This window comes from Arachis hypogaea, chromosome 3 (assembly GCF_003086295.3).
Source record: "Arachis hypogaea cultivar Tifrunner chromosome 3, arahy.Tifrunner.gnm2.J5K5, whole genome shotgun sequence".
NCBI classification, from domain to species: Eukaryota; Viridiplantae; Streptophyta; class Magnoliopsida; order Fabales; family Fabaceae; genus Arachis; species Arachis hypogaea.
Window position 1 is genome coordinate 89,494,035 of NC_092038.1, and position 12,735 is coordinate 89,506,769.

Consider the following 12,735-nt stretch of genomic DNA (forward strand, 5'->3'; position numbering starts at 1 on the left):
TTCAATATGTGCACAACCAAGGTTCTGGATCAAATAAAGTTTATGGTGACACCTACAACCCCTCCAGGAAGAACCACCCAAATCTCAAATGGGGAGATAGCCAAAATCAAAACCAGCAGCCATGGCAAAGAAATTCAAACCATAACAACTCAAGAAACAACCAGAACCACAACCAGCAAAACAATAACCAAAATACATATAGAAAACCCCAAAATAATTACCCCAATTCCAACCATTATCCATCCAATAACCAAATCACCAACCAACATAATTATCATCCACCCTCAACATCTCACAATCAGCCACAGATACCACAAGATACTCAAAGAATCTCCAACCTGGAGATACTCATGGAAAAGATGATGAAGCAGCAGGAACTAATAAGCAAGAATTATGAAGCCTCACTAAAGCTTTTTTTCCATTGAGTTTTTCTTTAGTAAAGTTTTAACGAGGTATAATCCTAAATGATCATTTAATGGAGAGTGTTGTGATAAGAATGAATAAGGTAGATGTCCATTAATAATATGGGTGGTTCAATTTTTCTATGGTAGAATACTCATGTTACCAAGAGAATTTACATTTAATAAAGATTAAAAATGAAAAACTTATACATATATAAACAGAAGTATGATACAAGGCAATTAACAAATATATATATATATATATATATATATATAATATTAGTAAATATATGAATCACTTTTATTATAATATTACAGTAATATAATGATATTGGTAAATATTAATACGAGTCTTTTATTTATACTTCTTTATTTTATATCTATTTGCTCTTCCTTATATATTTATTTTACAACCTTCCTTACATTATTACGTACTGCAAATTTACCTTTTGAAAAAAAAAAAATAAGACCACTATTTTTTAAGAACTAATATAATTTATTAAATTAAAATGATAAAATTATGAATATTTTTAATCACATTTTGATTTTACTAAATTGTAATAATTTGAGAAAAGCAAAGCAATTGAAAATCGAAATGCTCCTTCGGCTTCGAATTGGGGTTTAAGCTTTCTTTGTAAACTTCTGGCGTTGGCTTTCTACGTTTCTATGGCTTCAACATTTGTCTCTCTTTCTTCTTCCATAGCCTGCTCTCCAATTCCCCATGCCAAATCCAACCCTATTTTTCAGGTAACTCGTTGCTCAACCTCATTGAAGGAAGTTGAATTCCCTTCTTTATCAGAAACATCGTTTTCTGATGGTAAGAGGAATAAACCAATCAGAGGCAAGAAGAACAAGAATAAGAACAACGATAAGGCCTTGGTCCACACACTCGCTGAAACCTTTACATATTGCATTCATAAGAAGCAGTGGCTTAAAGCACTTGAGGTCATTCTCGTCATTACACTCCTGTGTTGTGTATCCTTTGAAAATTTACCCCTTTTATTGTTATGGATAATTGACTGTTATGGAATGTTATTTTGTTGCGTTTATTTCATTAGCTGGTCTCTATTATTGCGAAATTCTTGTGTAATCTTTAGCAGTAGCACTGTAATCACTAGAATTAGATGCCGTTGAGTTAAATCTAACCTACAAATCTACAATATTAACAGAATTAAGATCACATTTCTAGTTAGAAGTTATGATTGGAGTGCGTAATTTTATTTCTTTGTAAAATTTAATTTTCGTTTCTTGTTTGTGTATTTTTTTTTTCTTAAAAAAAATATAAGTCGTATGCAATGTTAGTTTAAAAACGTTTTTTGTGTAAAAGGTCCAAATGAGTATCAATGTGAAATGGATGTGTTCAAATAATAACTTACGGACTCATATTATGTAATGTAAGAATGATTGATAGATAGAATAAGATTCGTATGAGTATTACTTACTAATTAGTTTCGGTCTGCAGTTCTTTGATATTCTTAGAGAACAACCTTATTATGAACCCAAAGAAGTGACGTATGTGAAACTCATTGTGTTGCTCGGAAAATCTGGCCAACCCCATTGTGCACATCAGCTTTTCGATACTATAAAAGAGGATGGATGTGAAACTACTGGACTTTATACTGCCTTAATTGCAGCGTATTGTCGGAACTACCTGATTGATGAGGCATTTCTTGTTCTTGACAAGATGAAGAACCTCCCTCACTGCCATCCTGATGTTTCCACTTACAGTACCCTAATAAAAGCATGTGTAAATGCTCTGAAATTCGAATTAGTTGGGTTTCTGTCTGAAGATATGGCCGAAAGATCGATCATGCTGAACACTGTCACTCAGAATATTGTCCTTAACAGTTATGCTAATGCTGCGATGTTTGATCAGATAGAAAAACTGTTGTCATTTATGATGGAGAGCGCTGCATGCAAGCCTGATGTATTTACAATGAACACGGTTATTGGTGCCTTTGGTAAACGGGGTGAGATTGTTATGATGGAGAAATGGTATGAAAGGTTATGTAACTTTGGAGTACAACCGGAAACATATACTTTTAATATTTTGATTGGAGCTTATGGAAAGAAAAGAATGTATGATAAGATGTCATCTGTTATGCAGCAAATGCGCAAGTTACAATGTCAGTGGACAGTTGCAACTTATAACAATGTGATCGAAGCATTTGCGGATGTCGGTGATGTTAAAAGCATGGAACATACATTTGATCAGATGCATGAAGAGGGTATCATATATAAAAGAGAGTTTATATAAAAAAAAAATTATAAATAAAATAATAACATATATAAAAGATAAAGCTGGTAAAAAGAAAATAAATGTTTAAATTAATGATTGAACACTGTTGGTGAAACATAAAAGCATGGTTGTTTCCTGAAAACGTAGTTTTAACTACAAAATCACTTCTACTTTCATAGAGAGAAAAAATAATCAAACTAAAACTTAAAATTCAAAAAAACTTGAACGTAGTTTTTTCTTTTCAAACACCAACATAAACGCACTCTTGTTAGTTAATATTTTCTCCTTTCTCTTGCTTCCAAATCTAGACATTTTAACATAGATCAAAATTGTTTAACCCACTTTGACTTGTGCTCTTAATTCTTGTTTCTAGGTTTGATAAGGTACACCGTAAGATTTGAGGGTCTAAACTAATCACCAACCTAAGAACCATTGAATCTGGACAATGCTTCATTGCTATGGAAATTAAACCCTAGTGATCTCAATGCATTAAAATGAATGGAATGTTGAAAATGAAAATGGGGCAAATTTGTGGGTGAATTAATGAGACTTGAGTTTGAGTTGATAATGTTATACGAAGTTACGAACTCAAACATGTTATGTTCGATTTGAGACTTCCCAATTGGAGAAATGTTGCTTCCATCAAAGATGTTATGTTCGGCTTAGGACTTCTCAACTAATATTAACGTTTTTTTTTACTGATTTAAACTAAAAAAACTTAATAATATGTTTGTATTATCTCAACATTATTTATATAAATATCCTGTTTTTCATATAAGTTAATCGCAATGGGATCTCAATATTTACTAAATAACAAGTAAATCGTATTAGTGGTAGTTGATTTAACACATTTGAAATAACGAATAAACTGCAGTAGGATTTAAAGTGTAGAAATAGAATCTACACATTTCAGTGGATAAATTAAAGTTGAAGGTTTTATTAATAAAAATATCAAGAGTTTATGATTTCAATAAATTTTAAATTTTTCATAAATAGTAACCTAAATGTTTTTTTTTTTAATTGTGTAGTTAAATCCATATAAGAATGATAATAGTAAGCAGAATAGGAACAGAAGCATTTTTTATTATACTTATGATGCATGGTATGTTATATAGGAAAAATTCTTGTATGATGTTCCACAGTGAATTACCTTACTCATCTCCAAGAAAAACATGCACAATGTTTCATTAATCCAAGCGCCTCTTTGCTTGTTTTAAAAGTAAAATTATATCTTTCACTTTCTTCATGCAAATTAAAAAGAATATGAAATGAAAATGTGGACATATAAACTTGAAAAATGTTCTAAAACATTAGGAGGTGGCATTGTAGCGTGTAAGTGAGTCCGAGAGTAAAGTCAGCATAAGTTATCACGTATATTTAATTATTTAATAATCATTGAGCTAGTAGAGAGTAAAGAAGTATCAAGGAACTAGAAATCAGGTACCGCTCATATCTATTTACTTTACAAGGAGAACCCCTCAACTAATTTACATGATAATGAATGAAAAAATTAGTTAATCATCTTGATACACAAGCAATTAAATACAGATTAAAATGGAAAAAACAAAAGCCAAAAATCAAAATCCGTTTACTCAAAACAAGAAAATGCTATCCCAATTCCAACGTTAGCTCACTGTGTTGTTGTTACTTGAGATTTTAACAATGACTGAAAGGGGAACGCTTAGGACATGACCTTGATCACCAAAGAGGCCAATCCTCCCAAAGCTTGCAACTGAACTGTTGGCGGTTGCGTTCATGAGCACAGACAAGACTTGCTTCTCGCCACCGGCAATGGTGAAGTGTGTTGGAGATACACTCACTGATACCCCGTAAGGTGCGCTCCAACCGACACTGTAGGTCTCATTTCCAGCAACGTTTTGGACTGTCCTCTGCACCACTCTTGATTGGTTCAGCTTCGAAATGGTGATTGAGGGCAAGTTCAGATCAGCACCGTATACAGTAGAGTTATAGGACCAGCAGTTCTGACCAGTGTAGTTTAATACCACAGGAGCTGAACCATTGATGCCACACAAGAATGCCATGTAATCATCATAACCTACGAAGAAAGGAACATTTATATTGAACTCCAACATCTAAAGGTTGCTCAGGCTTACTATTAGTTAATTTACCAGTCTCTAAGTCAACACCAACTTGCTGCTGAGGCAATTTATCTTTAACCATATGACACTAATAATAATAAGGTAATTTAGTCCCTGAAATGCACAACGCTCATAAAAACAGTCTCCGACTTTCAGAAATGACCAAACTTAGTCCTTGAATTTACAAATCATGAATCTTCGTTCGTCCCTAATATGATCAATAAAGACTTCAATATGATCAATAGTAAGGTGACGTGGTTAAAGACTTCAATATGATCAACAAGTTTTCTAAATTAGTTTATTGGACTCATTTTGGTTAATTGGGGCACTAAAATGAGTTCAATTAACCAACATGGGGCACCTATTTTATCATACTGAAGTCTTAACCATGTTACCTTACCACTGGGAATGCCATGCTGACAAAGTAATTCTCCATGCTGCTAACGGCAGCTGAATTAGGACCAAATGGAGATATACAATTGTAAATTCAGAGACCAATTTGGTCATTTCCAAAAGTCAAGGACTATTTTGATGAGAGTTGAGAATTTCAAAGACAAAATTGGGCATTCCCTCAATCATGAAAAATAAAAGTGACACTTGAATGATTATTACGTATAGGTATAGTGCAAAATTTCTGACTCCAACTTTATCATGTTATCACTTATGATAGCTATCTAACCAACAAAACAATCATAGCTTATTTTCATACCATTTCAATACATTGAGACATGAGAACAACTATTGAAATATTATGACTAAAAGATTCCCGTAGTCACTTACTGGAATCAAAAATCAAACCAGGATTTAATGCTCCAGTTGCATTCAGAAAACCACTTCCCATGTCAAAAGGAGTTGCTGGAGATAGGTTTAGATCTGCCGAGGCATACGATCGCTGAGCCATTATTGGTCCACCATTCTTATCATGCTGAGAAGCAGTTGTGGAAAGTGCAGATGCAACGGCTGTAGGGCTGAAATTTGGAAATTTTTGTCTAACTAGGGCAGCAAGACCAGCAACATGAGGTGCAGCCATGCTTGTGCCTGACATAATTGCGAAATTCTCACCTATTTGTAATGCAAAAGAGACAAATTATTACTTAAAAAGATATTATGCTTATGATAGGTACCGAAAAACTTTAAACTAGACTACTTCTTTTATTCATGTGTAAAAGGTTTTTTATGTATTGACCTTGAAAATCAACAGAGTCGGTGCCAAGAGAACTCCAAGCAGCCCATATAAGATTTCCAGGAGCTAACAAGTTTGGCTTCAAGATGTCAGCTTCATGGGGAAGAGTGTCTTCTGGATCCGGTCCTCTAGCAGAGTAGTACATGACCTTCGGAGCAGCATTACTGTAGTTCGCTTTTAGTCCGCCACAGATACTCGCAACTGCGCCAAATTTAGTAACTTTCTTTGAGACTGCATCAACTTCTAGTGAAGAGTTGTAGTATTGCATCAAAATCTGCCCATTTCAAAATAAAACTAAAATGGTCAAATCAATCTTCACAAGCCCAAGAAATCAAATTGCAATACAAAGGGGGAACACAAAGAATGCACACCTTAGAATCATTTGTGGATGCAATTATTATGCCAGGCATTTTCATTGGAACTGCGTTAATCTGATAACCAATCACAAAAGGATCCATATAGAAAACAACTCCAGCTGCACTAAGATTCTTGGCCATTCCCAAGGTCTGCTTGATGGTGGAAAGCCCCAGCACAAATCGGATTGAATAGCTGCACATTAAGAGGTTATCCCGGACCAAATCCTTACTGAACTTGCTCGCATCTTGGCACTCATTGACATACATATCATCAGGGTCAGCAGTATCATTGTTCAAAGCATGGTGTGCATGAACCAGTGTATAAAGTTTGCCTACACTTGTGCCAGCTGAACGAAATAATAAAAGGAAAGTGAAAAAACGTGTTATAACTCATGAAGGGTCGACGCAACACAACATTAGTGAGCAAAAAATCCTTGAAAACAACAAAAAACTGATCATCAAAATTGTATTAAGTGTAATGCAAATCTTGAATTGTATTTCTTGTATTTTTGGTACATGTTCTCGGGTGAAGGACAAAATCTTATGGTATTTAATCCAATGAACAATAGAAGAAAAAAGAATATAATAGTAGAGCTACTAAACTTCTGCAGATAATTGTGCTTTGTATAGAGATTGATTAGTTTCCGGCGACATTTTACTCTCCTAAGGTACCCATCTACCCATAATTTATAAATTAACGATTAAATGCAAAATTCACTTCCTGAATCTTATCAGTTTTTAATTCTCCAAGAAGCAAAAGACGCGGCCGAATAAGTAAAAGTGCATTACATTACTCTCCTGGCATGTTTCTAAAAATAGTTCATGTGTAGAGAAAGAGTAACTTACGCGCAAGTCCAACACCAGGTATGGTCACATTATTTCCAAGAAACATGGAGTTGCTATAAATCCGGTCATGAGAGGCAGCACCAACAGTAAAGATCCATGGACTGAAGGAGGAAACACTCGTCGGTGAAGGTCCTGTATTTCCTGCAGCTTGCACTACAAAAATACCAGCCTTTACAGCTGACAGCAATGCCATATCTATTGGATTGAAGAAAGTTGCAACGCCCGGAGGACGTCTATTCGGAGTAATTGATAAGCTAATTATGTCAACCCCATCCTGAGCTGCCTGCAAAACAATCAACCATGCTAAAGCCTTGCCAGAAGTGAAACACTGGAAGAGATTTACATCAATAGATTCCGAAAGCAACACGAAATGGAATCATTGCTACATATCAATATCACTATCATCTCAAAGAAACTGCCATGAAATAAAATGAAAAGAAAATGACATTAGATTAACAAACATTTGCTCGGAAATATATTCAAGATTTATATATTTTATCAGGTAATCATGTTAAATCCATGTCAAACACAACAGAGAAAAGTAAAATTGTCTTATATTCTATGCAAAACAATATATTGACGTACCTGGTCTATAGCTGCCACAACATCTGCAGCGAATCCTCCAAAGCTCTTGTACAATGCCTTGTAAACAGCAACGCTGTGGGAGATTGATGAAAGGCAACACATTTTCATATGCATTTCATAATAAAATAAGAAGCTAATGAAGCTAACAATAAAATAACTAGAAATCCAAACTGGAATAGATGTACTGCTTCCATAGTTTTTCTATCACCTCTCAAAAAAATAACGTTGAAAAAGACTTGACCAGTTTAGCATCAAAATAATGAAAAAAGGTACACAAGGATAAACACTATGGAGGTAACACATTCTGCAAGCCACAATCAATAAACTGGAAGAACTGGGAGGAATCCACATCCTTAGACAGATATCAATTCAGTTTGGAAACTCATCCCTATAATTGAGCATTTTTAACTCGGTTTTTAGGTGGTAAATAGGCACTTTTACAAGATAAATGACTTCTTTTCCATTCTGAAAATCACATGGACAATCCTATTAAAAGGCTCAAATTCTTCAAGATCACGGAGGATCCTTATGCTAGTTATTCAGCATACTAATGACTCTAAGCAAGCTTTAAATTCGAATACCCCTAGCTTAATACAAAGAATCACAATTCTTGACAAGTAATAAATATATGGCCCTATATTTTAAACACATATACGTCAATAGTCACAAATTTAATCCAGTCAAGTACACAGTTTCAGGCACGTTTAGCATCTCAATGCCAGCAAAAGAAGACAGCTTTCTCTTAGTTAAATTTCTATTTCTATTTAATTAGAACCAAATGCTACTTACCATTAGTTCCTCATATGAAATTGTTAAGCTTTTTTGGTCCACTGTATCTTAATATTCTCTATACGGTTTCCATTATCCAAGCATTAACTGGATCCCCCTTTTGTATATCTTCTCTCTTATTATGGAAGCTATAAGTTTCTTTCCTAATCAACAATCATGACTTTCTTCAATTCTACACAGTTCCAATGTCCATACATCATTGTAAAGACTGATATCCGACACAGTGGCACTGCACTGTGTTACTCTCTTTTCTCTCTCTAGAAAAAGCTGTAAAATCTATCAAGGTATTATATGAGAACCGCTATCCCCCCATGTCGAGTTCTATATTTAACCTATCGCAGACTTGACACAATATATGCCAACAAAAACTCATTTCGCATTATACAAAAGTTTACTAGCTCGTCTGGTGGTCAGTGGTCTTTCATGCCATTTGAGGCAATGGGAAAACAAGGTTCATAAAAGAAAGCATATACTTTCTTCGGTTAAACATCATCGGATGTTTGACCATTTGTAACTTCAAGCAGGCTATAGCGAACTACTACAGCTCAAAATAATTATCACAGTGCCGGTTTAAAGATGTGATGAAGCAGAATGATAACACAACTCCGTGATTCCAACTCGTATAACAGTAGATGCAATACTACCAGTGTAAAAGTAACTATAATAACACCAACCGAAGAAAGGCAAAGAAACATAGATATGTGTGCAGATTATTTACTGTGAACGAGGAGCCATCCCGCTAGCATTCCCAAAGTGATGCCCGGCAACAATCACTGGAATCCCATGGTTCCCTGCTGCAACAGCTGCTGTATGCCTGTGTATTAGACATGCATCAGAATCAAAATCTAAAGAAAAGAGAATTTCTGTGGCCCATGGGCGGGGCCATCTATTTGAAGTGATGGTTTAAATGAGTACAAAATTCAGATAATTAGAATTGAGATAAGATTCATCAAAAAGTCAAGTAAAAGACAGAAATTTTCAAAGATATAACCAAGGTAAACAAAACTCTATAAAGCATCCAATTAATAAGTGGATGGATGAGTAGCTAATCATGGTAAACAACAATGAAACATAACACTCATTTGTAAAATCCAAAAAACTCACGTGCCATGGCCATCTCCATCGAATGGAGAAGCATAGTCCTGTGTTGAATTAAATATTCCTCTGGTTATAGCAGACGCAGCGAAATGCCGGGCTCCAACAAGCTTCCTATTGCAAGAACCTGACGGAAAATCTCGTGTGACCTCACAGACGCCATTAAAATGAGCAGGAACAGGATAAGGATGTTCAGATTTGTTATCAGCGAAACTCGGGTGTGTTGGATCTATGCCGGTATCAACAAAACCAATAACCACTCCTTCTCCGGCTGCTTCAAACCCACCTTCTTGAGACCATGCTCCTTGCGGCAGACCCAAAAATTGTGGGGTATGAGTAGTTGCAGTTCTTACAGAAAAGTCCAAAACCACATTCGACACTTCACTACTCCGAGCCAATTTCTCTGCCTTCACAATTTATGCAATTACAGAAGTTAAGGAACCGAATCAAACCCTAGATAGAAACAAACAATAAACAAGTATTCAAGTAATCATGAAGTAAAACATATGTAACTGAAGACAGACTCAAATTTCTTTACAATCATGATGCTGAAAAGTGAAAACCAATATCATACCTGTTGTTGAGTAACCAGCACAGCAAATCCATTTATCAGATAGTGGTAGCTATAGAGCTTTAGATATTTCTCTCCTTTTAACACTTTCTTCAACAAAGAATCATGAACTTGAGCAACGTAAGAGCCATATCTCTTATTTGTCTTTGTAGCATTGCCATATCTAGGAAATACAAAAAAGGAAAACAAGAAAAATTGAAAGACAGCATGTATCAAATTAATGCAACATATAAGAAGGATGATGCAAAGTAACGACAATTGAGAATACAATCAATTAAATATAATGATACATTGGAATCTATTTTCCATTATTTGTAGATCATAGCAAAAAATTACAAAGCTTCCACAAGAAGGGTCAATGATTTGAGACAGACCAAAAAAAAAAAAGAAAAAAACTTTTTTCACCTTTAGAGAAAATGAAAGGTACCTTGGTTTGTGAAACTGAATTCTTCCAGAAGAAGAAGCATCACCACCACCACCACCACCATTTTTTACTTGGAAGCCATTACTACCCATTTCTCTCAACTCACCATAGTAATGAGAAGCAGGAGAATTTCTTAGAGAAACAATGTAAACAGCACTACTAGAATCATCAGAATCATCTTCTTCACACAAACAATAAGGCACAACCAACACAAACCAAAACAACAGCATTAAATGCTTCAAATCAAAGCTCCCCATCTCAGTTCTAGCTCAACAAAGACCACAAACTGGAAACCCCAGATTCAGCTCCTTAGTTATGAAGAAACCCTCTTCATTCTGAAGTAGTTCAAGAATTTAGCCCACAATGAATGAAGGAATCAAAAATCAAGAACCCCAAACAAAGCAGTGTGTGTTTTGTGCTTTATTTTTGAGGTTATATGTTTGATAAAATAATAAGAAAGTGAATAACACACACTACGTTTTCTTGTTCCAAGTTTTCGAGAGAAAGAGTGTGTTGGAATATTAATAGCTGGAGTTAGCAGTTGAAGGAAAAAGCCTGAAAAGTGCAAAAACCTTCTTGGGTTCTGTGAATATGAACGTTTTATTTATTTAGCAGAGAGAGATAATAATAAGAATAATAATTAAGAAAGAAAAATGTGTGTAGAATGAGAGATATGAACGTTATTAGTATTTGGTTTTATTCGGTTTTTGGATCTTTTCCTCCATGCCTTTGTGTGTCATTTTGTGTGAGTACGCTGGACTTTTCGTGCGACAACAACCTTGTACTTTTAAATTCTTTGTTTTACTTGTTTTTTCAATTATTTTTCTTTGTACTTATTTTTGGACAAATTATATTAATTTCACTTTAAATTTGTTGAAAAAGCATATCATCGGGTATTTAGTATTATTTATATGTGCGCGGAAAATTTTTTTTTAGAATTAACTACTATTTCTGATTACAAATATTTAAAACGTTCATAAATTTATTCACATAAGAATTAAATTAATTTTTATATTTATAAAAGATGAATTTTTGTTAATAAAATTATCTAAATCTTAAAAAATTAATCAAAATTCTTAAACTATTCATTTTAACCTAACTTATCTCATCTCCAATTCTTAACTTTTAACACCACCACCACCCCATCTAATTACTAATCTTTTACGGCTATCCAAACCAAAACGAAAAAGAAAATTCATCAATTTTGAACTAGAGACTAGGGTTGACAATATATACCTTATTCGCAGGTATTTAATTCGGACCAATCCGTTCGAGTAGGGTTGTCTACCCTACCCGCTACGAATAGAGTAGGGTAGGATACGTGTTTAGAGTATACTCTACCCTACCCTACTTGCACCCTTAATATATTATATAATATATATGTAAAAGTTATGTATGTAATGAAGAAAGTGAGTCTTGTACTCACAATCTTCTTATAAAAACATGAAATAATCGCTAAACTAGTTGATGATCATATTATTTGTAATTTTATGTTGGATTTTTTTAAGATTTTATTGTTTTTAATTTTAATTTGAACTTAGTTTTTTATTTTCTATTTTATCAATATGTATGAAATTCGGAATGGTTAAATTTTATATTTATTTGAAAATTGTTTTTGTTTCTGCAGGTAGAGTCAGGTAGGGTAGGGTTTAGAATTTTAGGGTGCGGGTAAGGTTAGGGTTGAGAAATTTTCAACTTGCGGGTAGAATATGGTAGAGTTTTAAGAGAGAGAGAGAGAGAGAGAGAGAGAGAGAGAGAGAGAGAGAGAGAGAGAGAGCCCCTTTACCATTCTGTACAAATGGTTAAATTTTCAACCCGCGAGTAGAGTTAGGGTAGAGTCTAAACCCTATCCTACCCTACCCATTGCTAGCCCTATTTAGAGACATACAATCATAATCACTATCATCATCATTACCACCATAGATTTTTTTGAGTTGTTTGCTTGTAATAATATGTATAGAGGGTCACTCGGATCTGCTACCAGTTAAATTATGTGGATACTTTCGATCAAGTTTTTGTCTAAAAGTTTCAACGTCCATATATTCAAATGTCAAATTTGTACAATGGTTTTGTGACCTAGTCTTATAATCTACTTAAATGTGGTGTGCATTTTTGCTTTGCATAAATTATTTTAAGTTGTGTTCATG

At 34.3% G+C, this 12,735-nt stretch overlaps 2 protein-coding genes across 2 annotated transcripts; one reads left to right on the top strand and one right to left on the bottom strand.

The window, feature by feature from the left end:
• Positions 1-970: 970 nt before the first annotated feature.
• LOC112777422 (pentatricopeptide repeat-containing protein At3g06430, chloroplastic) lies at positions 971-2,658 on the top strand. The gene is made up of 2 exons (XM_025821793.3): positions 971-1,346; positions 1,864-2,658. The coding sequence occupies exons 1-2, from the start codon at positions 1,068-1,070 to the stop codon at positions 2,656-2,658; spliced, it is 1,074 nt and encodes a 357-aa protein (XP_025677578.1). The 5' UTR covers positions 971-1,067.
• A 1,336-nt stretch (positions 2,659-3,994) lies between these two features.
• On the bottom strand, positions 3,995-11,254 carry LOC112790575 (subtilisin-like protease SBT2.2). The gene is made up of 10 exons (XM_025833036.3): positions 10,592-11,254; positions 10,168-10,327; positions 9,603-10,000; positions 9,217-9,312; positions 7,710-7,782; positions 7,125-7,407; positions 6,294-6,625; positions 5,926-6,196; positions 5,520-5,801; positions 3,995-4,696 (listed from the first exon to the last, which is right to left on the bottom strand). Exons 1-10 carry the CDS (start codon positions 10,843-10,845, stop codon positions 4,266-4,268), a joined length of 2,580 nt encoding a protein of 859 aa, XP_025688821.1. The 5' UTR covers positions 10,846-11,254; the 3' UTR covers positions 3,995-4,265.
• Between the last annotated feature and the right edge of the window lie 1,481 nt (positions 11,255-12,735).